The following is a 27,799-nucleotide window of genomic DNA, read 5'->3' on the forward strand; positions in this document are numbered from 1 at the left end:
ACAGGGGACCCTGGTGGGCTGCCGTCTGTGGGGTCTCACAGCGTCGGACATGACTGAAGTGACTTAGCAGCAGCAGTAGCAGAGGGGGAATAGTTTGAAGGGAGTGTGCTAATATGGTTTCAGGAATTTCCAGGTAGAGAGATTCTCGAAGGCAGTTGAGTCTGGAGTTAGGAGAAGTAGAGATTTGTAAGTCATTGGCATAGAGATCTCAACAAAAGCCATGAGAGGGGATGTGACTTCTCAGAGAAAGTGTAAAGGAAAGAGGCTGACATAGGATGGGTCTTAAGGAACACTAACTCTAGAGAAAGAGGAACTCGCAAAGGATATTGACGAGCCATGATTACAGCAGGAAAATAATAACTGTGTGGAGACCACAGGAAGATGATGAGTCTGTCAAGGAGGTCAATCACATCAGAAGCTGGGCATAGTCAAGTAAGATAGAGATGGATCTATCCATTGGTTTTGGTAATATTGGGGGGTGGGGGGAGATTACTGTGTTTAGTGAAAGCCCTTTCTATTCTTCAACACCGTGGGAGCCAATGCTGATTAAACTGGGTTGAAAGTGAGGGTGAAGAATTAGGAGCAACAAGGTAGACAGCTCATTCATTGAGACACACACATGCTCTACTTCAGAAGGCCTTCAATATGGCTTCTACTTGGGAAAATCTTGCTCATTCCACGGACATGGAAAAAGTGAAGGGGAATTATAAACAAACAAAAAGTCTGAGAAGTATATATTTTTTTCCAAGAGACAAATTCAGCCAGGAGTGGAAGTCAGGAAGTGAGCGACCTATTGTGTGCTCACCAGGCAAGAACTTTCAACCAATAAAGAAGGCCCATACACTCCCTGGTGCCAGTGTGGGGGTGTTGGTCTACAGTAAGCCAAGAATGTGATGCAATTCTTAAGAACAGGAAGAGGTTTAGCTGGAATGGAAAGAAGACTCTGACTTGGAGGTGGCAAAACGGGGGTAGAGCGAGAAACAGATCATTTTTTTCAAAAGTGCAGAGCCAGACATGAACCAACAAGAGCAGAAGAAAATGAAAAACTGTAACTGAAAGTCTTTCTATCTCATCTCTGATTGTAGTAGAGCAGACCAAAAAAGCATCAGATTCTGAATCAGCTCTCCTATCATTTATTAGGAAAGGGAAAATACCCACCCGTCGGGCTGTCTTGTCATCTGAGGCACCTTCCTGCACTTTCTAAGCAAAGAGCAGCCATTTTGCTTACAGATGAGAAAATTTATCTGTAAAAGGGTGACCGTGGCTATCAATGTGAAAACAAGTATGAGAGTACCATATATGCTATTAAGAACAATTCAAAAACAATAACAAAAAAGATCAGTTTAAACGTTAGCTGCTGAGTCCTCAGAAGGTCTAAAAGCACAAGGATATTTTAAAACAAACTGAAATAATAAAAAATAAGAACAGAAACAGATGATACAGCTAACATTTGCTCCAAATGGCACAAACTCCATGACAGATACTTGGACACCTTTGGAAATCGTTCTTTGGACTTAGCCAGACATCTTAAATGGAAAGAATCAGGACTGAACATCTTACTTTTCTATTAAAATCATTTTTATTTAAAAACCAGTGCAATGTGAGATGTGAAAATCTGGGGTTAAATGGAAAAACTGGCTGGGGATGAGGGGATGGGTTCTGATTATACGGGTCAAATCGTTAAAATGAGATTAAAGAAACAGCCCCAATTATTTTCTTCAGAGATTACGGAGAATGAAAGTATTATTTGAAATGAGTGACTGCTTGTTATGGCTTTTATAGTACCGGGATTTCCCTCATCTGTCACCTAAAAGATCATTAATTTTTAAGGGTTGTTGTTCTCTTTACAGTACAGTTGTTTTCCTCTCAAGGAAATACTGCTTTACTTTGAGGAAGTGGTAAAGACTCCTCAGATTGGAATTTTGCTGCCCTCTTCTGGAAACAGCAAGTTATGGGCTGAGAAATGGACTGTGCAAACGCATCTTAAATACTGCAGTATAGCCAGACTGTGTGTGCATGCATTCTCAGCCGCTCAGTCATGTCCAGTTCTTAGGGACCCCATGGACCGTAGCCCACCAGGTTCCTCTGTTCATGAGATTCTCTACGCAAGAATACTGGAATAGGTTGTCATTTCTTCCTCCAGGGGATCTTCCTGACCCAGGGATCGAACCTGCATCTCCTGGGGCTCCTGCAACGGCAGGAGGATTCTTTACCACTGAGCCACCTTAGACTGTAGATCAAACTTCACTGCCTACCTACACTGTTTGTGACACTGTTTGTGGGGGAATCCCTGAGAGAAGTCTGGCAGGTGCAAACCACTATCGGTTGGGCAAAACTAACCCTTTAGCCAGTTTATTTCTTGCATGGTAAATAAGGTCTTACTTTACATGGCATCTGGGTCAAGGTAATTATCACTAGAGTCACTTTGTCTGATGACAAATTGGTAAGAACTTAAGTGACATGAAAAGCTCATTTAATATTGTCCATTATACATAAAAGCAACCATAGGCTCTGAGGTCAACAGGAAACATTTCCAGACCAAGTCTGCTCTGACTTTTGTGCTTTCACTTCAAGTCTAATTTGATTTCATGTCCTACTCTTCACCCTTTTATCTTTAAATTGTTTCTGCCTTAAAGAACCAATTTCATTTGCTATCTTTTTTCCTTATCTTCCTGTTGGTCTCTTTTGTTCCTAATAAGGCCTCCCCTTCTTAGGCCTATACCATTTTACCCCAAGTTGTTTTCCCCTTCTATTAAAATTATGTGTATAGACATGACTTGAAGAACAGTCTAGTTCCAGAAAACATGTGCGTGTTTTTCATAATTCAATGGCACTCATTCTACAATTATTTGTTGAGTACCTCCAACATGTCTCTGTACCAAGTGCCAAGGATTCAAAGACATGACTATCAATTGGTCTTCACCTTAGAGGACTCACATGGTATACAGCCAAGGAGACAAGTACACACAAACTGCTATTTTTAATTGGTAGGTTCTATACTGGAAATACAAGCATGTTGCTATGGGAGGTTTGAAACCACAACTTCTCTCAGGCTGGTAGGAAGGAGGATGTGAGAATGTTAGGCTTTACAAAAGAAGTGTTAGAGCTGGGTCTTTGAGATGAGCAGAACTTTAGTAGGTTGGAAATGAAAAGGAATAAGGTACACACTCAAAAAGTTCTGGAGACAAGGTACCAATGAGGCAAGGTAAAGGGGTAACTTGACTGATTAGAGAAAGCTAGAGAATTAGGTGTGGATGAGACAAAGAGGTGGTGGGGAGGCAGATGGGTCTGAAAGGATATGAGGTCACACTGTGGAAAGCAGACTGGGGTACGTAATCTTTTATTCAATAGGAAATGGGGCATGATTGGCTTTTTATGAACATCTGTGGTATTAATAACTTAGTAATACTGGGATGAAAGAGTGACCTGTGTAAGGAGGCTGCTGCAGGAGACCAACTTAAAGAGCTTGAACGAGCTTGAATCTTAGGCCAAAAAGCAAGGAAGTGATAAATGACGCCTATTTTGGAGGTTAAGAAAACCAAGTCTTAATAGTTGAGAGGTAGTAGGAGAAAACTGAGGAGTCATATGCAATTCCTGACTTGTAGCTGAGGTAAAGGAGTGGCAGGTGATGTCTAAAAGTTAGAAATGCCTTAGGAAGCACAGGATAGGTTTTAACTTTGAAGGCAATAAGATGTTTTAAGTGCACTAAAGTTCTATGGAATACTCAAAACACAGATATCCAACAAGCAGCAAAATAACTGGATCTAGATCTCAGTGTGAGCACAGACAGGTACATTTGGAGCCATCCGTAACACAAGTGAGAGCTGAAGCACCCAATACTGAAGACAAACCAGGGGAGCTTGTTCTTGAAGAATCCTTGCAGTGTTTGTAATATTGTATACAGGGATTCCTTAAAGCAGGGGCATATCTGCATTGACTGATAAGAGAACACAGTATGTTATGAAATCAACAGAAGGTAAGATAAATTAGGATATAAAAATAATAAGTCTAACAGTTAATTTTAAAGCTCTCACTTACGGAAGTAAAGCTGTAGCATAACAGTAACTCCTAAGTAAAAGCAGAATCTAGGGAAATGAAGTAAAGTGGAAAGGAACAGAAAATGTAGGGGGCGGGGAAAGAGAATGAGCAAAAGGACGTAAGAAAAAAGAGGGAGATTTTTAAAAATCATTTTGCTAAATCTTAAGTGAATCAGATGTAGAAAAATGCTGAGTTAACATTAAGACCAAATGTAAAAGGAGCAAATAAAATGTGTTACAAACCAAGAGTGAGAAAAGGCCAACAAACACCCAAGAGTAAAAATTATTAAAAAGGAAAAAAGGGAAAAATGATAGATAAGGAAATGAAAGAGATAGAAATACTGAAATTGTATACATATATAAAACAAAAACCTTTTCCAAAAAATAAAAACTAATAACCTGATAGGACAAAGTGAAATAGTGCTTAGAACAAACACATCTACATCATAATTTAGGAATAAACAGTACATGTAGTGGTTGGATGCCTATCAGTGCTGGATTTGAACCCAAGTACTTCAACTTGCTATGTGACCTTGGGCAACCTGGGAAAATGGTTATGAGGGGACTGTAATAATATATGTAAAATGCCTAATAATGTGCTCAGTTAATGAAGGTTATGGAAGAAAAAAAAAATTAGTCCAGTTTTGATGAGTATATGAAACTCAAATTTCTTTTCCAACAACTTTTCTAATCTAAAACATGGACTCAATCACAGCACTTGAAATAAACTTTATTAAAACAGAGTGATTAAACTGCTCTAGACAGTTGACTGTTGGGTCAACCCTACCTATAATGATTAAAAGGATGTGGGACTCAATTTGCTCCTTCTACCTCAAACTATGTCACATATGCTACAAACTTTTCTTTGGGGACTTTTAAAAAGTAAAAGCTATTTGGTTCAATTAGTTAATGTGCAATTATAGTAGTAACATCTGTACGACCTCGGTCTTTGCCTTTTTGCTGAGCTAAAAAGAAACCACACATGGCTCAGTCACTTCTGCTAAATACACTAACCAAAAGCCTTAACTGTGTGGCCTCCACCAATCAGGCTTACCTAGTGGCTCAGATAGCAAAGAATCTGCCCGCAATGCAGGAGACCCAGGTTCAATCCGTGGGTCTGGATGATCCTGATAAGGGCATGGCAACCCACTCCAGTATTCTTGCCTGGAGAATTCCATGGACAGAGGAGCCTGGTGGGCTACAGTCTATGGGTCACAAAGACAAAGACATAATCGACATCCCCTTCTCCAGGGGATGTTCCTGACCCAACAATCAAACTCCCTCACTGCAGGCAGATTCTTTACCATCTGAGCCACCAGTGAAACCCAAACCAAGCAATACGATCCCCCAAAATGCGCCTCATTCTTTTAACTCATGACTTTGCTCAAGTCACTGACTCTATATGGGAAGTCACACTCTCCTTCTCTTACCATCCTCCTTGTCACAGTAAATTAGGTGTCCTTTCTTAATGTGCCGTCGATAACCCTGAACTGTATTTATCACATTCTATTTTAGATGTCTGTTTGATTGCTGGTTCATTCCACCTAGGTAGATCTTCCCACTTCCTCCAATAAAGAACACAAATAGGAGCCATATTATGACAGTCCTGCTCTCTCATTTTTGGCCATCATAATCATAACCTACTTTATCCTTTTGTTATTCACCCCCCACCCCATATCATTTTCTAATTAACCCTCTGAATTTAGGTAGGAATGTATCTAGAAGAATATGTGCATGTAAATTAACTATAGTAGATAACAAAGCTTCACACTGAAGGGAACATTCTAGAAGTATTTATTTCATTGCTGACCATTTGGTTGCAGCATGCAACTCTCAACAATGAGCTGCCACTCATTCTCCACTTCTACAGAAGTACCAAATGCTATGGTACTACTATTTAGGTTTTCAGCCTTTCAAAGGCTTTTATTACCAACATCATTACTTAGGGACAAGACTTTTAGGGACTTCAAGCACTTATTCTCTATAAAAAGTAACTTCTTATTTCATGCACAAAACTCCAATTGGCAGAGAGAGGTCCAAAGTGGGAAGAAAAAATTTTTATTCTAGTTCTATAAATTATCAGGAATAAAATAAGCATTTCTCCTTGCCTTGTTTTAAAGAAAAGATTTTTTTTTTTCCTCTATCAGGAATCAGAACAGTAGATTTGATGATCCTGAGTTATAAAACTGCTTACTGGTTAAAGTTCTTTCCAAAGATCTTAAGAAGTAAGAACTTGGTTCATTTTCCTGTACAATTTAAAGAAATATTTGCAGTATGTGTAGGAATTAGAGGTTATATTGTAGACTCTTGTGACAATATTTAAAAGGCCTATTCTCCCCATTTAAAAAATTCTACCTCAGAAGGTAAAAGGAAATTCTCATTATCCCTGAGCAAAAAAGGGAAAAATCAGGTACTTTTATTTGTTAACAGAATCTACTGGAAATGAGTTGCCTATCTCTAGAACATTCTTAGGGAATTACATAACTGAAGCAGATATGAGGTGCTCTCAGATTTTCTTAGATAAATATGTTTAGTAGTTTGAGTAGTTGCTCTGAAAAATTTCAATTTAATTAACTATGCAACTGATTATCTCCCATTTTGAAATTTGAGAATGTACTGAGAGGATAGTTATGGGACATGAAACTATAGGGCTCAGAGCAATTAAAAAAGCCTTAGCAAGTTGTGGCAGGAGGAAGAGTGGGGAAAATCATAGTGAAGAAGTGAGGAAAGAGGAAAAAGCTGTAGTGATGAGCTGGCCTGTCTTCCCAATAAGTCAGGGGCCTCTGGCTATATGCTATACTCACTCTTATATTAATATAAACCAGATGCAGAAAAATAAAATCAAGAATGTCCCAAACTAATTTTAAGTCTTTTAAGAGTAAATGACAGAAAACATTTTTGCTTCTTAATCAAGGAGTGCTATAATATAATTTCAAGGCATCTTAATATAATTCATTTAATTCATTTAACTCTAAAGCAATTGTGCAATAAGCAAATTATCATAAATGAAAAACAAGGTTAACTTCCTACAGGGGCCAATAGACAGGGTATCTTGCAGCACAGCAATTAACCTTCACATACTGGAGTCTTGTTTAAAAGGCCATCAAACAACCCAGATTCCTGAAAATCACAAATGTCACCAACAAAAGGAATGTTGATTAAACAGAGTCAAAAAACTTCCTGAAGGGCTGCCTTCTCTGAAGGGATTTCAGACTTGCTAGCATAGGTTGGTTAAGCCAAATCTCACTGACAGCTCCATTAGAGAATGAGAATGCCCCAGTCAGTGCTGTTTGAAAAATGTAAAACACTGGAAGGGGAAAAAAAACAAATAAAACAATCTACTGTTCCCTAATGTATATGGCTTAGCACCCAGAGAAAGCCTCTGCCCCGGAAAGACGCTTTCTACATAGGGCTAAGCTTCATTAAATGAGGTGTAACCTTTCCTTTTCAGGCCATGTCTTTTCTTGCAAGGTCTTTAGAGGCAGAAGTTCCACTTGGATTCTAATACACATCTCTGTGCGCTCAGCTTCCTGAAAACATACACCTGTCGGGTGCTAGGTTCTCCCTTGCCAGTGACTGGATTCACTACTTCACAGCCACCAGAAGCGCACATACACTATTAACATGATGAAAAATACAGCTACTGCTGCAAGTTTGGCATAAGTGGAACGCATGTTCAAGTACTTCGCATCCTGGCGGTATTTCTTGGACAGACTGGACAAATTGTTAGCCTTCGAATCCAATGCTGTCAAAAGGGAAAAAAAGAATAACATTAATTAGTGCTTTAAAGTATTTTATCAACCGTATTAAGAACAAAAATAACCTAAATGAGTAGCACTACTTCAAATCGTGAAGCTGAAATTATCTTTTTTTTTTTTTTTAAGGGTAAGGTTGTATACACTGATTTATTCATGATCCCAAAGCACTGTAAAATCTACAATGCATTTTCAAATAATCAGTTCAACTTATGTTCAAATTCTTGAGGCTATAGAGTGAGTCCAGGGTCTGGCCTCAGACCCTAGTTCAAATCTCCACTGTACCAATCATATGATACTGGGCAACTCAGCCTAAGACCCAACTTCTTTGTATATAAAAATAGGGAATATACAATAAAAGTAACCATATCATAGGATATCTGTAAAGTGAGCACAATGCCTACATGATGGTAAACACTTGATAAACGTTAGCTGATAGCAACTATCTTCATAATCTCTTAATGGTTTAAATCATATTCGCTCATATTTTGACAAATGATAATCCAGGTAAGATGAAAAATGCAGGTAACCAGAAAATTCAATGAACCAGACACTGAGTATTAAGCGGTATCTCAACAGTGACTACTACCAAATTTCTAAAACTTTCCAGATGGTAAAGACTATTATTATGAAGATAACACTATCAGAAATTGTATTTTAGCAGACGTAGGAAAGCTATATTACAATGAAAATACAATCACAGGTGCTAGAAAACTACCAATGTATACTAAATTAAGCTTTTTAGAATCTTCTGCAAAGTTTTATTCCCTATACGAACATTTGTAATGTCATTATCTTCTTTTAATTGTTAACAAAGCACTTAGAGAAATAACCAGATACACATAAGCTAAACTGGGCTTAAAATATATGGCATATTTTTAATAATAAAAACAAACTCTCAGTTTGGCATAACTTCTAATCAAACTTTTCACTTCTTTAAATTTTTGAGAAACTGTTTTGCAATCTGAATCTATTTGGTCTTCCTTGGAGAATGCTTTTGGACTATTTGGAGTTGCTTAATAGGGACTGGTTTTGATTGAGAAATGTGGCATTACTTAATAACACAGGCATGTCAGCCATTTCGAAATTAGTAACTTGTCCTGTAAGAAAAGCACCTTGTCATGCAAAAAAACAGTTAAGGGATGAGAAATAGCCATGACAATACTGCAAGGAATCTTTGCGGTCAGTTTAACAGACTGGACAGAGGTTTTTAACTACTACAGTGTTTCTTACTATATTCTTAGTGCCTAGAACAGGATCTGGCATATAGTCAGTGCTCCATAAATAAGTATTTGCTGAATGAATCTAAATCTGCTGAGAAAAACTGGGAAGAGAAATAAATATTAGGTCATATAAAGTAAGCAACAGTTATGAGAATTTCTTTACATATGAACATTGGAAACACATGGTATCATAAAAACAAAGCTATTGCTTGGAGAAGTACTTTTCTGAGTCTTTGCTTCTTTATCTGTAAAACTGGTTTGATACCACCCACTTCACATGGGATTACTCTAAAGAATAAATAAAATATATGTAAAGTCCCCTTACCATATTGCCTAGCACAATGTAAATGTTCAACAGATATTTGTTACTCTGTGACAATGTTCCTTATCTTACTAATCACATGAAATTTCTTAAGGGTAAAAATGTACTTTGTTTTTATCAGCATATCAACACTATAGCAATTAGCAAAGCACTAGAAGGAAACCCCATATGCTCTTGATTAATTGAGCAGTTTATCATGTTTGGGAACGCATGTAAGAATTAAAGATTTTAAAATTTAAAAAATAAAAAACTAAAAAAATAAAAATAAATAAATATAAATTTTGGCTTTAAAAAAGTTTCCTATACTGGTTTACTTTATCCTGAGTAGAACCTGTGAGTCCGCTATGATGAAAATTTATATAGACTCACTTATCCAAAAACTGATGTTTAAAGAGTATGAAGCTATATACAGTGGGACAATTGCTGACTATAAACATGAAGGTTAAAATCTGAAGTTCATAATAAAGGAAAACCCATTTATTCATTGGAGAAGGGAATGGCAATCCACTCCAGTACTCTTGCGTGGAGAATCCCAAGGACAGAGGAGCCTGGCGGGCTACAGTCCATGGGGTCACAAAGAGTAGGACATGACTGAGGTGATTTCGCATGCATGCATTTAATCATGAATATGTAACAAGGCTGAATTTTAAAAATATACATTAAGGCAACTACCTGTGATGATTACTGTGAAAGAAATAAAATAAGTATATAAAATAGATAAAAAACAGCGTATATGCTCACATTAAACACTTAGGTAACACGTAAACATTAGTTATATATTTTAGGTAAATTAGTACACACACATATACATACCCCATGTGCTAAAAAACATTACATGCTTTTTTACATTACGTAAAATATGTAAGTGTTTTAAGAATTTGAAGGAGTAAGGAGATTAATGCGTAAGGGGCTGTACAGATCAGGGAAGGCTACTTTATAGAGGCAGTTCTTATCTAGAGTCTAAGGAAGGTCCAGGATGATAAAGACACTGAACTGGCTGAGGTGGAATGTTTGTGAACCAGGGAGAATGAAACACTTTTGCAATCTCCTTATCTTCCACAACAGAGAATACAGTGCCTTGCACATTGGCTGCTAAGTGGCTTCAGTTGTGTTCAACTCTATGCGACTCTATGGAATGTAGCCCACCAGGCTCCTCTGTCCACAGGATTCTAGAGGAAAGAAAACTGGAGTGGGTTGCCATTTCCTCCTCCAGGGGATCTTTCTGACCCAGGGACCGAACCTGTGTCTCCTGCGGCCCCCATACTGCAGGCACATTTTTAAATGCTGAGCCACTGGGGAAGCCCACCTTGCACATTATGAGTATTCAATTAATAATGACTGGATGAATGAAAAGTAAGTTGAGACCAGACTAGATCTTGTAGTCACAGGTCTCAGTTTTTCTGCAGAGGAACGCCTTGAGGAAATGGTATTTTACAACAGTTGATCTGGCAGCAGTAAAGTCTCTTGGAGCAGCTACTTATGAAACCATTGCCATAAACCTTTGACAATGTCCTCTCATTCTTCTTTTCGTTTTCCTTACGTGTTTCTATAAATACTAATCTAATTTGGTAAATACCTGGGAAACAGTAATTGTTTCTTACATGGAATGAGACTTTACACTGTTCCAACTCAATAGAAACTAACCACACTAGGAAGAAACATATCATATTGGAAGCTTGTAATGTAATCCATTTTGGAGAAATGAATTCTTAATAATACTAGATAGAATCTGACAGCATAAATGGTAACCCCAAATAAGCTATCCTTGCCTATGGAATAAGAACCACTTGCTCATAAGACTCGTACTGCTTTTAGATACCTGAGAGTGCTTCTCCCCGTTGTAACACTTCTTCAATATTCGCAACCATGATTCTCTGCACATCTTGCAGTTCAGTGTTGATGGAGCCTAGGTTTCTCCGAGCACGACTGTCAATGTAAAGCTTCTTGGTTTTCTGAATGTAGGTATCTATAATGATGAAGAAAAGTGACTGATAACAATTTCTTTCATGTCCGTCAAAGAAGTAGGTAAGAGTATATTCTGAGTTTAGTCCTGGTTCTGAACTGTCCATGATTAGCCAGACTCTTGAATGAGTATCAAGTGTGACAGGGAGTTTCCCAAAATATTACTACAAAACTGCATGCTCATTCATGTTTGCCAATGTCTACATATCATAAAACTATGAAAAGAAAAATTAATAAAGATTATATTTTCAACTTTTAGCTAAAATGTTAAGATAGTGTATTGGCTTCCCTTTATTTGCCTCTTTAACTTCCTCCCACCCTTCTGCACCCTGCTTTCTGCTTTGGGAAGCTAATCTGCATGAATTACATCAATGGGTTCCTTGCTGTCTAGTTTCCAATTAGGTTAAGCCAAAGAGGACACCCCAAGAGTAGGGAATGAGTGGACAGTGATAGTGATTTATTCCTCTATCTCCTCCCTGAGAAGTCATCTTGGGCTGGTAGTATTCCTCCACCAAAAGTTACTGCTCCTTTGAAATTGGCCTTTTCTATAAACTTTCTCCTTCCCAGTTCCAGAAACTGCTTTTATCCATGCAAGCCAAGGGTTGATAACAATTACCATGCTACTGGTCTCACGTTACTGTACCTTACAGTTCATCTATAACCCTTTCATATCTCTGTATACAATCTTTTAAGCTAATTTGAGGATACCAACTATTTCCTGTGTGACTTTGATACAGCAGTCTTATTTTTTTCTTGGCTTTACTGAACTCCTATTGCCTACAAAAATAAAAACTGCAAAACCAGACATGATAAAATTAGCACTTGTAGAGTTTAGTTTTGAAACACTGTAATGCTTTGCTATAATACGTTTTCTTTATTTCTACAAAGCAAGAGGACTCATTTATCTAGCAAACTTGAAACACTTCAGAAATCCAGAGGTAGTATTCAAAACCAGTTTCTTTTTTAACTAAAAATGTCAATGATGTAATCTAATCATACTTGTTCTCCCTTCTACTTATAGGACATTTCCTTTGATATGCTGCCATCCTATATTTTACCACCTCTGAGGAATAATGAGTCTTTCTATAATTCTTGTACAAATATGGACACCCTTGCTCACTACTTTTGCCTGTAGGAACTGTTGTGCCCCAATACCAGATATCTTTTAGTACTTAAATTAGAGGATCTTGTTCTATTAAAAGAAACAAAATACCATTCTTTCTGATTTCCAAATTCTGATCTCCATAAAATGGGTCTCACTGTGAGTGTATGGGTGTGTGGGGGTGAAGACACTGAATTGGGAAAAAGAAGAACTCAGGAATTACATGTCAATCTGGATCTTCAGTTTTTTTTACCCTAATGAAGAATCAAAACAAATTACAAAAAAGAGCAAAGGGCAACAAGCTCTATGGGTAAAATATCGAAAGGCCAGAGACAATTATTAATACTTATGAGAAGGAAGCCTCATTCACTCAAAAGGAAAAAAGACATGGAACAGGAGAGGAGGCAGAATCCAAAACATTAGTAGGCAAGCTTTAAACAAAAAGTCAAACTATATCAATAGCTTCTCTGCATTGTCTACTCCCCTGGTAGAGAAGTAAGGCACAAAAACTTACCAAACTCAATAAAGGAGTAGGGTCTAGACACAGTTGGCACCTTCTTCCCATGCTGCTCATCAAATTCTGAGTGTAAATCTTCTAGGTAGGCAAAAGCCAGCTTCTTAGGGAAGGCAGCTTCACACAGAACCAAATAACATACTCCCTGTTCAATAATGTAACTGAAGAGACAAAAATTAAAAAAGCATGAAAAAATTGTTGTAGATTAATAACACTCCCAACAGTCTGAAACAGACTCTCGGTGCCATACAAACTTTGTTTTTGGCTATGCTACCTGGCTTGCAGGATCTTAGTTCCCTGCTAGGGATCAAACCCAGGTCCTTGGCAGGGGAAGGGCAGAGTCCTAACCACTGGACCACCAGGAAATTCCTTATACAAACTTGAAAATATTCAAGCCCAAGGCCTCTGAGGATAATGAAATCAGAAAGTCAATTACAAACCATAAATCACTAGAATTAGAAAACAAACATCTTCCCATTATTAGAAGCATATTCCAAAAGGAGTATTTAGACATATTTATTCATTACATAATTCTTCAACTAAAATATCTTAATACTTAAGACTTTTTCTTGAAAACTCAGGATGTGACTCCATCTGCCCTTTGATCATCTGTAGGAATTGTGGAACTAGAAATTTCTGTGAACACTAAAAAGTTAGAAGTTAATGTCACAATGATTACTGGGTACAGAAAATAACAATCTCAGGACTAATAATAGTTCCTAATTTCTAGGGTAGAAGAACTCTGTATTAATTGCAAATTATTCAATAACAGAACTGACTCCTCTTTGAGAGTGAGCTCCCTGGCAGCTTTCAGTTCAGTTCAGTTACTCAGTGATGTCTGACTCTTTGCAACCCCATGGACTGCGGCATGCCAGGCTTCCTTGTCCATCACCAACTGCCGGAGCTCGCCCAAACTCATGTCCATCAAATTGTCCCTGGCAGTCTGGAGGAGGCTATATTACAGCATGTCTGAGATATTTTCGGAAAGAGGCTGGCTACTCAGTGGTTTTCAAATGAGTTTTTAGCCACAGCACTCTTTATTTGAGCCAAAATTATATCCAGAAGACCAATATGTATAGCAAATAAAGTCATAAGTTTTATAGTTTAAGTAGGAGTTTAAGGGCCCAAAGCATTACACACATCCCCCATCCCTTGTCCTTTCTATGTGGCTCCTAAGGAACCCTAGAACTCCACAGAGTTGAGTCCCCTTTCCTGAAAACTTGCTTCCTTCTCTCTGCTCTATAGCACTTCTTGCATATAGCACATACACAAAGTTGTTTGCGTATGTGTCTCTCTCTGCTATAAGAGGACAAGCTAAGAACATTAAAGGCAAGACTTAATACATGGTCTGGCAAAGAATACATCTTTAGCAAACAGCTCTTAGATGCAAATAAGGAAAGAGATAAGATTATAAAGAAGGAGGCAGAAGAAAATTTCTTTTCAATTCCATGAGATCTTTCCTAGGTCATTTGTTCCCAACCCATAGTAAAGATAAAAAATACTACATTATAATTGAGCATCTCTAAACTATGGAAAATTCTGCAAGAGATGGGAATACAGACCACCTGACCTGCCTCTTGAGAAACCTATATGCAGGTCAGGAAGCAACAGTTAGAACTGGACATGGAACAACAGACTGGTTCCAAATAGGAAAAGGAGTACGTCAAGGCTGTATATTGTTACCCTGCTTATTTAACTTATATGCAGAGTACATCATGAGAAATGCTGGGCTGGAAGAAGCACAAGCTGGAATCAAGATTGCTGGGAGAAATAACAGTAACCTCAGATATGCAGATGACATCACCTTATGGCAGAAAGTGAAGAGGAATTCAAAAGCCTCTTGATGAAAGTGAAACAGGAGAGTGAAAAAGTTGGCTTAAAGCTGAACATTCAGAAAACTAAGATCATGGCATCCGGTCCCATCACTTCACGGGAAATAGATGGGGAAACAGTGGAAACAGTGTCAGACTTTATTTTTGGGGGCTCCAAAATCACTGCAGATGGTGACTGTAGCCATGAAATTAAAAGATGCTTACTCCTTGGAAGGAAAGTTATGACTAACCTAGATAGCATATTCAAAAGCAGAGATATTACTTTGCCAACAAAAGTCTGTCTGGTCAAGGCTATAGTTTTTCCAGTGGTCATGTATGGATGTGAGAGTTGGACTGTGAAGAAAGCTGAGTGCCGAAGAATTGATGCTTTTGAACTGTGGTGTTGGAGAAGACTCTTGAGAGTCCCTTGGACTACAAGGAGATCCAACCAGTCCATCCTAAAGAAGATCAGTCCTGGGTGTTCACTGGAAGGACTAATGCTGAAGCTGAAACTCCTATACTTTGGCCACCTCATGTGGAGAATTGAGTCATTGGAAAAGACCCTGATGCTGGGAGGGATTGGGGGCAGGAGGAGAAGGGGACGACAGAGGATGAGATGGCTGGATGGCATCACTGACTCGATGGACATGAGTTTGAGTGAACTCCAGGAGTTGGTGATGGACAGGGAGGCCTGGCGTGCTGTGATTCATGGGGTCGCAAAGAGTCGGACACGACTGAGAGACTGAACTGAACTGAACGTTATTTAGAAAGGAAATAATGTGAAAGGAAAGTTATAACCAACCTAGACAGCATATTAAAAAGCAGAGACATTACTTTGCCAACAAAGGTCCGTTTAGTCAAGGCTATGGTTTTTCCAGTGGTGATGTATGGATGCGAGAGTTGGACTATAAAGAAAGCTGAGCACCAAAGAATTGATGCTTTTGAACTGTGGTGTTGGAGAAGACTCTTGAGAGTCCCTTGGACTGCGAGGAGATCCAACCAGTCCATCCTAAAGGAGATTAGTCCTGAGTGTCCATCGGAAGGACTGATGTTGAAGCTGATACTCCAATACTTTGGGCACCTGATGTGGAAAGCTGACTCATTTGAAAAGACCTTGATGCTGGGAAAGACTGAAGGCAGGACGAGAAGGGGACGACAGAGGATGAGATGGTTGGATGGCATCACCGACTCAATGGACATCAGTTTGGGTAAACTCTGGGAGTTGGTGATGGACAGGGAGACCTGGTGTGCTGTGGTCCATGGGGTCACAAAGAGTCGGACACCACTGAGCAACTGAACTGAACTGAACATTATTTAATGTTGAAATAACTTACAAAACCTAATGTTCACTATTTTCTCAACCAATAGGCCAGAGTCTTGTTTCAGTTTTGATTCTGTATACTTGTTTGCTTGTTCTTGATGAGTAGAAGCTTGGTTATTCGAGTTAAACACAATAGGTTCTTCCCAGGTCTATATTATCTCAGTATCTGAGCTCCTAAGATACTAAGGATTATTTAGCTTTTCCTTTCTTATTTTCCTCTGATCTTCTTGTCCTCTTTTTTCTTTTTTAATCCTGCCTGTTTTAGCACCTTCAAACTTGACATATAATTAAACACTTAATACCAATTATCTGTAGGTAATTTGAGACCCAATAAAGTCCCTTTGATCCCTCTCTCAGCTGTATGCATTGTCTACAACCACTGATTTGTTGTTGTTGTACAGATGCTGTCATGTCTGACTCTTTGCAACCCCATGGATTGTATCCTGCCAGGCTCCTCTGTCTATGGGATTTCCCAGGCAAGCATATTGGAATGGGTTGCCATGCCCTTCAACCACTGGTTAGATGCTCCTAAATTATCTTTTATAATTTTCTTTTCTCTAAATAATAAATGATACCTATTGCACTCATCTCACATGCTAGTAAAGTAATGCTCAAAATTCTCCAAGCCAGGCTTCAGCAATATGTGAACCGTGAACTCCCTGACGTTCAAGCTGGTTTTAGAAAAGGCAGAGGAACCTGAGATCAAATTGCCAACATCTGCTGGATCATGGAAAAAGCAAGAGAGTTCCGAAAAACATCTATTTCTGGTTTATTGACTATGCCAAAGCCTTTGACTGTGTGGATCATAATAAACTGTGGAAAATTCTGAAAGAGACGGGGATACCAGACCACCTAACCTGCCTTTTGAGGAATCTGTATGCAGGTCAGGAAGCAACAGTTAGAACTGGACATGGAACAACAGACTGGTTCCAAATAGGAAAAGGAGTACGTCAAGGCTGTATATTTTCAGCCTGCTTATTTAACTTCTATGCAGAGTACATCATGAGAAACGCTGGACTGGAAGAAACACGAGCTGGAATCAAGATTGCTGGGAGAAATATCAATAACTTCAGATATGCAGATGACACCACCCTTATGGCAGAAAGTGAAGAGCTAAAAAGCCTCTTGATGAAAGTGAAAGAGGAGAGCGAAAAGTTTGGCTTAAAGCTCAACATTCAGAAAATGAAGATCATGGCATCTGGTCCCATCACTTCATGGCAAATAGATGGGGAAACAGTGGAAACAGTGTCAGACTTTATTTTTGGGGGCTCCAAAATCACTGCAGATGGTGACTGCAGCCATGAAATTAAAAGACACTTACTCCTTGGAAGAAAAGTTAGGACCAACCTAGATAGCATATTCAAAAGCAGAGACATTACTTTGCCGACTAAGGTCCGTCTAGTCAAGGCAATGGTTTTTCCTGTGGTCATGTATGGATGTGAGAGTTGGACTGTGAAGAAAGCTGAGTGCCGAAGAATTGATGCTTTTGAACTGTGGTGTTGGAGAAGACTCTTGAGAGGCACTTGGACAGCAAGGAGATCCATCCAGTCCATTCTGAAGGAGATCAGTCCTGGGATTTCTTTGGAAGGAATGATGTTGAAGCTAAACTCCAGTACTTTGGCCACCTCATGTGAAGAGTTGACTCATTGGAAAGGACCCTGATGCTGGGAGGGATTGGGGGCAGGAGGAAAAGGGGACGACAGAGGATGAGATGGCTGGATGGCATCACGGACTCAATGGACGTGAGTCTGAGTGAACTCCGGGAGATGGTGATGGACAGGGAGGCCTGGCGTGCTGCAATTCATGGTATCGCAAAGAGTCGGACATGACTGAGCGACTGAATTGAACTATTCTCTATGTGCCAGACAAAATGTTAAGTGATATACAGGGATTCTCTCATAAACCTAACAAAACTATGATTCCCTATTTTATAGAGGTAACTGAGGCCTAGTGAAATATATGTGAGTTGCTCAAGATTACAGTGTCAGTAAACGTTTAAGCAAGGGTACTAATCTATGTGTGTCTGGCTCTAAGAAGCTCCCAAAGCAAAAGTTATCTATTACTGCATGATACATACAGCATTACTGGACACAAGATAACAGAGTGAATTACTGTACACAAACTGAATACAGAAACCAAGATTTCAGTTTTACAGAATTAGAGCCAAGAAAGTTGCCTCCATAGAGTGACTCTATTTTCAAAGTTACCTTTTTGTTTGAAAAAAGTTACCATTCTTCTCAGGTGTAATTACAAATAATTACTGTATTTCATACTTAAATGATCATGAAGAAATCAAGATTATACTCACTGAAAAGTCATGGCACCAGCTTCCAAGGTGCATCTGGTAGGGGACTGTTCATTCAACTTTCGAAAGAGCTGCTTAGCCTGACTCTGGTACTGTTGAAGGTCCCGGCCAGACTGAAAGAAGACACCTTCATTTAAGAATGTTCCACAAAAAAAAAAACAGTAATAATTGGTAAGAAGTATCATATTTTGAGGACGCTATATAAATAAGGCCCTTCGTTTACAGGTTAATAACATTAATAAGATTTAACAAAATATAAGTGGCCTACTTTCAGAGAAAAAAGGGAGCCCAAACCCTGAGTTTTTCAACAAAATCACATCAGTTATTTTCTAAAAAGCAAAAATATAATCCTCAACTGCATTTAAGGTACTTGCTGAATCCATTTCCACTATGAGGTCAGTGCCCTCCTCCTAACCCACTTCACTTGCATGGTTACTAGCACAGAATCACACAACATGTTCTATACTCAGAGGAAAGTCCTGGAAAGACAGACACAATGAATCTCCTTTTTATGCTGAAATATCATGCAAAATCTTCCATAAAGTGTTACAGTACTTGATGTATAAGCAAAACTAAATGTGTACACCCATCACTGTACATTACTATGAACACTGTAACTGCAACTAGGTAAAAACAAGTAAGAGTAAGGATGAAGATTAGAAAGTCAAGATATCCTTTACTAAATAAATCTATTTGGTTTCCAAGTTTGGAATGCAAATGTCTGGATAGCAAGGATATGTTCATAAAAAAATGAAAATAGTAACATTTGGATGACAGAATTACAGGCAATATTTCCCCAAACAATTTCTAAATGATTTCACAATTTTCTTTTTTTTTTAAAGAGAGGAAAAAGTCTACTGGGGGAAATAGTAGAGTCATTTCAAAAGGAGAAAATCATACCTCAATAACCTAGTAGACAAAAATGGAAAAGAAGTACATGAAGAGTGAGAAACAAATATACTTTATTCATCTACATACTGGGGAAAATAAACAACTTCTGCCGTGTGATGGGAAGGAATTATTTTATTTTAGATTATTTATTCTGAATTGAAAGATATAACAGTCTCTCCTTGGTAGATGCTTAATAACTAAACGTTTAAATAGAAAAGTATACCGGGTTCTCCCAGGGATTGGACCTAAGGCCTAACTATGAGAGAGTACAAAGGAAAACTTAGTGGATCACAGCGATCCACTGAACTGAGAATAGAAACAAGGAAGCAAAGATAAAATTATGTAACTGGCAGATAAACAAATGTAGAAATATAGGATTTTAAGCTATATTTAGAATAGAGACCTAGAAATGCAAACTGAGGTATCACCTCATCCTGTTAAAATGACTATTATCAAAAGGACAAGATATAACAAGCGTTGGTGAGGGTGTGGAGAAAAGGGAACCCTTGTGCGCTGTTGGAAGGAATGTAAATTGGTGCAGCCCAAATGGAAAAAGTATGGGGGGTTCCCTCAAAAAAATTAAAAACAGAACTACTGCATGATTCGGCAATTCAACTTCTAGGTATTTATCTGAAGAAAATTAAACACTACATTAAGAAGATATATGCACCCTAAGCTATGCTCACTGCAGCATTATTTACAACAGCCAAGATATGAAAATAATCTATAATAAGTGTTCAATAGATGAAAGGATAAAAAAGATGCAGTATATATACACAGTGGGATAGTATTCAGCCATTAAAAAAGAGTGGAATCTTGCTCAAAACACAAGCTCAGAGAGAATGGACTGGTGACTGCCAGAGGGGAGGTGGGTGGGGCGGTAGGCCAAACGGGTAAAGGGAATCAAAAAGCACAAACTTCCAATTATAAAATAGGTCATGGGGATACAATGTTTCAGCATGGGGACTGTAGTTAATAATACAGGATTACGTATTTGAAAGTTGCTAAGAGAGTAAAACATGTCTGCATCACCAGAAAAAAAAAGAATAAACATTTTCATAACTATTTTTTCATGATGGAGGGTAACTAGACTTACTGTGGTGATTTCACGGTATCTACAAATACTGAATCGTATTGTACATCTGAAACTAATATAATGGTATATGTCAATCATAACTCAAAATAAAATAAAATAAATGGTGAGCTGGAAATTTCAATATAAATAAGGAAATAAATAATTATGAGGTGAACCAGGGGAGTCAAGCAGAGACCATTAGAAGTATTGATTTGTAGTTTAACTGTTTTTATGGCAATGACTTATTATAAGGCTGTTTGCTTGAGAAATACTCCTACATTACCATATATATTGTTATATATTAATAACACTTTGTAATAATTAAGAGTATAATATATAGTAACATTATTGTATTAGACAATAATGCTAATATATATATTGCTTTTCTCATGACTGGCCAGCCAGTTAGGGAGAGTGAATACCATCACATGCTTTGAACTAATGCCAATATCTTATGTTCCTAAATTTGAGTGGTAGAGTCAATCTGTTTGCTTAAGCAATGTTGTTATGTGGCATCAGTCGTGTCTGACTCTTCGCAACCCTGTGGACTGTAGCCTACCAGGCTCCTCCGTCCAAGGGATTCTCCAGGCAAGAATACTGGAGTGGGTTGCCATTTCCTTTTCCAGGGGATCTTCCCGACCCAGGGATGGAACCCGGGTCTCCCGCATTGGAGGCAGATGCTTTAACCTCTGAGCCACCAGGGAAGATAATAGATACGAGGGATGCAAATAAAGCTGCAGAGGCTACTAAAAGTGTGTTAGTTGCTCAGTCATGTCCAACTCTTTGTGACCCCATGGACTGTAGCCCACAAGGCTCCTCTGTCCATGGGATTCTCCAGGCAAGAATACTAGAGTGGGTTGCCATGCCCTTCTCCAAGGGATCTTACTGACCCAGGGATCAAACCTTAGCTATTAAAGCGCCAAGAAATAATACCAACATAGATCAATGATTTTCAACTTTGGCTTCACACTAGAATCACCTGGGGATCTTAAAAAACACTATTCCTGCTCAATCTGCACCCCAAACCCAATTAAATCAGTGTTTTGGAGGCAGGACTCAGACATTAGTATCAGTAAAATAACTACAACCATAAAAGCTAAATGTAAGTTTTCTGACAGCTGAAGGCAGGGGAGCCCTTTAAAGGAAATGGTTAAATAAATGGCAAATGAAATGCCACCATTTGCAACAACATGGATGGACAGAGAGGGTATTATGCCTAGTGAAATAAGTCAGAGAGAGAAAGACAAATACTGTATGTTATCCCTTATATGTGGAATCTAAAAAATAAAAAGAATATAACAAATCAGAAACAGACTCACAGATACAGAGAACAAACTAGTGGCTACCATTAGGGAGAAGGAAAGGAAGAAGGGCAAGACAGGGGTAGGGGTGATTAAGACGTACAACTACTATGTATAAAATAAATAAGATACATGGATATATTGTGCAGCACAGGGAATAATAGTATTTTATAACAACTTAAAATGAAGTATAATCTATAAAGATACTGAAGCACTATATTCTAAGTGTGAAACTAACATAATATTATAAACCAACTACACTTCAATTTTTAAAAAATGGCAAAAAACTGTTGGTCAAATGAAGATTGGTACAAATCCTTTGACTTTATAAGAGGCATCGTAAACATTACTGCAATCTGAGAGAAACACAGAGACTATGGCCAAAAGCATGCTACGATTTCAGGAATTTACAACGAACAAAGCAATGATGCCAACGTACAATACTGGGGACATATCTGCATAGGAATTATGACATACCAACCAACATTTTACACTGCTGGTTCAGTTAGCATCGCCATTCCTGGGAAATGATGCTGGCACAATCTTTCTGGCAGTCATTCTGACAATATGTATTAGAAATCATAAAATTTTGCACAGGGTTTTATCTAACAATTCTACATCTTTGAAAGTATACATAAACATCATATATGTGTTAAGCAAACAACTAAAACAACATACAAAAACAAAAAACAGTTCAATAACAGGATAGGGGATGGGTGACATAACATACGGAATATATTTACATACTGGAATACTACAGAACCATCAAAATGATGTGTAATGTTTAATGATATGAGCAGACCTTCATTATACACTATGTGAAAAAATTAGGTGGAACAGTCTTACAGTTATTACCCATTATTTAACTTTAAACACATACGCAAAGATTAAGGTTAGATACCAAGTGGGTATAATTTAAGTAGGGATTACTTAATTTTACCACTACTTTAGTAAAAAAAAAACAAAACACCATTAACTTCTTGGTCCTTTTGTATTTACTGAATTTTCTACAACAGTCACAAATTAACTTTATATTGAGAAAATTATTCATTCATCAATGTCTACTTGTTGCATATCTGCACTTGGGGCCAGTAAGGGAGGGGCTAGGATTTGTGCCCAGGCAGTCTACCCCTGAAGTTCCTACTCCTATGCATGCTATACAACCTCTACAATTAAAATTTCTTCTGTGATGGTCGAGCGACATTCCAAGTGGTATCTTTCTATTTAATATCAAATCTAATTCATGGGAAATGCTCAAGACTACATGTCAGCTCTGAACTATTGATAGATCTCACATAACAACATAATCATGGCTTTAGAGATAAACCCTTGGTTTGCTTTTAAGATTACAGTCACAAAGGGCCCACAGTCAGCTAGCCTATCTAAAAATAGTTAATTAGATGTCCTAATTCTGTTTTCTACTTCGTCTAAAACAGACCTGATGAAACTTGTACACAGTGTAAAGGAAAGACAGCTGTTAGCAATCCAATAATAAAGTGGATGTGGAAGTATTCACAAATTCTGAAGCTAACTTGAGATCATTAGTGTATTTAGGATGCGGTTCTGTACATAAAATATAGGAGGCACAGGGCAGTAAACTGCCACACAACCACAATCCTTTTTATTGCTGTTACCTAGGACTGCTGGTGGGCTTTCCTGATGGCTCAGATGGTAAAGAATCTGCCTGCAATGCAAGAGACCCAAGTTCAACCCCTGGGTCGGGAAGATCCCCTGGAGAAGGTAATGGCAACCCACTCCAACTATTCTTGCCTGGAGAATTCCATGGACAGAAGAACCTGATGGGCTACAGACCATGGGGTCGCAAACAGTCATACACAACTGAGTGACTTTCACTTTATGACTGCTGTAGTTGTATCAAATGCCATCTTTTGTCTTTACAATAATGTTTAGCTAAGCCCTTATCATTTTTAAATCCCTGTTAAGCTCTACTGATCAAAGGCCAGCATCACCAAGAACCAACCATCTTTCTCTAACAGCAATAACAATAGGATGATTAATCAACCCTCAGTGACTGGGGGAGTGTGTCAATTTAACAGTACAACAGACCATCTGCCTCTTGGAGTTCCCTGCTCTGTACTCAGTTACATCTACACTGTCTTCAAGTCCACAGAGCTGAGACGTAATGAAAGACGACAACAGGGTGTATTTTGAGGTAGAACAGAAAGGCAAAGAAACTGCAAACATCTGAAAAGGAGAAATACATCACAAAGGAAGAAACAGAGTATCACTTAGCGTAGTCTGGAAAAGTTCATCTCTCTACCTTAGGCCTGTATTTCTAGCTAAAGCATAGAGAAAACAGTGCATAAGGTATTCTGTATCTTAAAAAATAAAAGCTCTATTGTATTACTTGAATAACTGTTCATCTACAGTAACAAGACAGTTTGTATAGGGACTAGCATGGAGCAACTACCTAAAATATAGCATCCATTATCAATGTAAATAACTGAAAGAATATATTTATTTGGCCTGGACAATTAAGATACTTAACTATAAAACTATTTGATCAAGATATCCATTTCTTAAAAAGCAATTTCCAGACTCCCAAGAAGTAAACACATTATTAAAATATCTTAGAACAAAGCAGTAAAGTGTAACAGTTAGGTACTAAGGCTCCAGTGAATCAGATATGGATTAAAAGGAACAAACTAGTGGTTACCAGTGAGGAGAGGGAAGGAAGGAAGGGCACACTAGGGGTAGAGGATTAAGAGGTACAAACTACTTATGTATAAAGTAAATAAGCAGCTACAAGAGTATACTGTACAGCTTAAAGAATATAGCCAATATTTTACAATAACTACTAATGGAGTCTAACCTTTAAGAACTGTGAATCTCTATGCTTTACACCTGAAACTTATACACTGTGAATCAACTATACCTCAATTAAAAATTTCTTTTAAAAACCAAAACAGTGGTTCTCAACCAAGGGTGACTTTGCCTATCCTCCCCAAAGATGACATGCAACAATGTCAGGAAATATTTTTGGTTGTCAAACTGGAGGGAGAGTGGTGGTCGTGCTACTGGTATATAAGGTGCAGAGGCCACGGATACAGCTAGACATCCACCAATGCATAGGACAGTTTTCCCACAACAAAGAATTATCCATTCCAAAATGTCAAACGTGCCAAAGTTAAAAAACCCTGATGACAGAAGTATCAAATCACTATGTTAGGCACCTGGAACTAACACAGTGGTTGTAGGTTAATAAGGAAGAAAGGAAGGGGCAAAAAGGATGGAGGGAAGAAGGGAGGGGAAGGGTAAGGAAGGAATCCTGGTGAAAAATTCCGTTGTACTATTTTTGCTGTGTGACTTAAAGAGACTTTTCTTCTCTTAGCCTCAGCGCTTCCTTATCTATAAATGTAGATAATAAAAGTACCCATCCTAGTAGTTGATATAAGGGCTTCCCTGGTGGCTCAGCAATATAGAATCTGCCTGCCAATGCAGGGGACATGGATTCGATCCCTGGGTCAGGGAGACTCTCTGGAGGAGGAAATGGCAATCCACTGCAGTACTCTTGCTGGGGAAATCCCATGGACAGAGGAACCTGGCAGGCTACAGTCCATGGGGTCACAAAGAATCAGACACGACTTAGCAACTAAACAACAATAGCTTGTATGAAGACTAAATGAAATCATGCATTAAACAGACTTAGTGGAATGGTTGGTATATAGCAGGCACTCTATGGGCTTCCCAGGTGGTGCTTAGTGCTAAGGAACCCACCCACCAATGCAGGAGACATAAGAGACACAAGTTCAATCCCTAGGTCAGAAAGATTTCCCTGGAATAGGGCATAGCAATCCACTCTAGTATTCTTGCCTAGAGAATCCCATGGACAGAGGAGAGTGAAAGGCTACAGTCCATAGGGTCACAAAGAGTTGGACACAACTGAAGCTACTCAGCATGCATGCATAGGCACTCTCTCTAAATATACAGTGCTCTATTTTAATAGTAAAAAATAAGTCAAAGATTTATATTTTTGCAGATGTTAAAAGTTTAGAAAGGACGTTATCATTCAAAGTCAAAACTGCTAAAGGAAATCACTACAGAATTATAATCATAAAAATATTTTTGTGTAAAACATCTTTCCTTTTCAATTAAACAAAGGAACCCATATTGGTAGACTGATACCTAATTTGGAATTAAGAAACACACAGTATAACCAACTAATTTTTTCAATAAAGTGTCAAGGCAAAGAATAAGGGCCTACTGATATTCAGACTTTCAGATCTACTTTATATTCTTTGCCCACACTGGAATTCAAAGCAATAGTTGGAAAACTGACCAGATTTTGGTTCTCTTGCAAAAACTATTTCTTAGTCAAACTACATATCCTTCAAGGAAAATTTCCTTACACCATCTCCTTTGTTTCAAATCATGTTTTGCATTCATTTTAATAATTTCACTCCATCTGCATAGTCCAAGAAAATGTTTAATGCTGGAGAAAAGAAAAATACTTCACAATTCAAAGTTCAGGGCATGCTATATTTTTCAGATTTTTTATCAGCTTAGACTTTGTTTTGTGTAGTGAATAGAAAATATTTCACTCAGCATAACCTACTAAGCAACACAACAACTTCACAATCTGTATCGTTGTTCTCATAAAAGTTAAAGTAAATGTATTTGCAAATCAAACCTAAAAGGGCATATAACCAAATAGAAGCTTTCTCAATTAGGAGACACTAATACTGGCTTGGATGTCATTCTTTTGCGGAAGATTTTCCTGATGTCCGAAAATCAATTTAGATACCTTTTCCATGTTCAATCACAGAAACTTCTTCCTCTTCTACAGCAATTATCTACATTACAGTTATTTGTTAGTGATCTGACTTCTCCACTAAACTGTAAGCTCCAAGAAAGTAGGGACTATGTTCCCTAAGCCCCTGAATGAACACCATGCTTGGCACACCTGATGTGCTTAATGAGAGTTGGTTTTTTTCATGAATATATGAATGGAAGGTTAAAAAATGCACAAAATATTTTTTTTCTAGCACTCAACTTTTCTAGGCCTTGAAAGTTTTTTAAATTACTTGTATAAGAAAGTAAAAGAAAGTTGATCACTTTAAACAAATTTAAATAAATTATATAAATTTCATTCTCAGCCTCCTTTCTTCCAGAATTCCCCAACCTTACTCCAGGAACTGGACTCACACCAGAAATTTGCCTTGTGATTTTAAGGCACAAAGCCTCTTCCTGTGAAGCTATCTAGGGCTTTTTTCTGGGACTTTTTTTTGTTTGTTTTAATCAATGCAACATATTTTTGAGCACCTATTATACTAAAACTGCTATTGTAAAAGCTATGGGAAATACAAAAATGACTAAGACTTGTCATCTGCCTGCTAGGAAATTTAATTTATTGAAAGACAAAGGCAAAAGTACAAGGCATTATAGAAATATAACACAGGGGTCATAACTGCAACAGTAAGAATTTAGTAAGGCTCACTGAAGGAGGTGGGAATTGGACATAACTGGGAAAGAAAGCACTATACTGAACTTCAAACAGGTGCATATATGTGGCAATATTACCTCATCTGCTTTCAATAGATGTCAGCAAGCTGGGTCAAGGATCAGGTGCTACAGAAAGAAGTTAAAGAACTAGGAGCTGATTTTCCCCAGGACCTGTCAGCCTTATTAACAGCAAAAAAATTAGAAATCCTGGATTTTAGCAGAGTCTATAAAGAATTACAGAACACTGGATGATCACAATTAGCCAAACCTATCCCTTCTCCGGAGTGTTTTTCTAATAAGAAATAGGTAACATAAAAATCTACCCCCGCCTTCAGCAAAGGTTACTTTTCTCCAGGTAGTCTTCTCCCCTGTCAAAAGAGAAAACGCACTTCAGAGAAGTCAGAAACGCCTGGGAAGACTCAGGGGTCTCCCGCGTCCTAACAAGGAATCCGGGGCGGACAGCATAGCGCTCTGGCACGAACTTGGGGTCCTAAGGATCTACCAGCTCACCTGTTCGTCCTCCTGCATCGAGGCGGCCAACGGGAGCCCGTCCGCCACTCGGGCGATCATCGTGAGCAACACCATCTTTACAGGCTACGGAGACCCAGCACTGGCCCAGACGGCCGTAGATGTGTCTCGACTTGCTCCGCCGGGACAACAGTTAAACCTCTACCTCAGCTGCCGAAGACCCAGCTACTCGCGTCTCCGCTTCCCGCT

General features: G+C 38.4%; 1 protein-coding gene across 1 annotated transcript; it reads right to left on the bottom strand.

Moving 5' to 3' along the window:
• Positions 1 to 4,751: 4,751 nt before the first annotated feature.
• SEC22B (SEC22 homolog B, vesicle trafficking protein) lies at positions 4,752 to 27,799 on the bottom strand. The gene is made up of 5 exons (XM_004002393.6): positions 27,593 to 27,799; positions 18,356 to 18,465; positions 12,916 to 13,076; positions 11,157 to 11,303; positions 4,752 to 7,782 (listed from the first exon to the last, which is right to left on the bottom strand). The coding sequence occupies exons 1-5, from the start codon at positions 27,665 to 27,667 to the stop codon at positions 7,628 to 7,630; spliced, it is 648 nt and encodes a 215-aa protein (XP_004002442.1). The 5' UTR covers positions 27,668 to 27,799; the 3' UTR covers positions 4,752 to 7,627.

This window comes from Ovis aries, chromosome 1 (genome assembly GCF_016772045.2).
Source record: "Ovis aries strain OAR_USU_Benz2616 breed Rambouillet chromosome 1, ARS-UI_Ramb_v3.0, whole genome shotgun sequence".
Classification (NCBI taxonomy): Eukaryota; Metazoa; Chordata; class Mammalia; order Artiodactyla; family Bovidae; genus Ovis; species Ovis aries.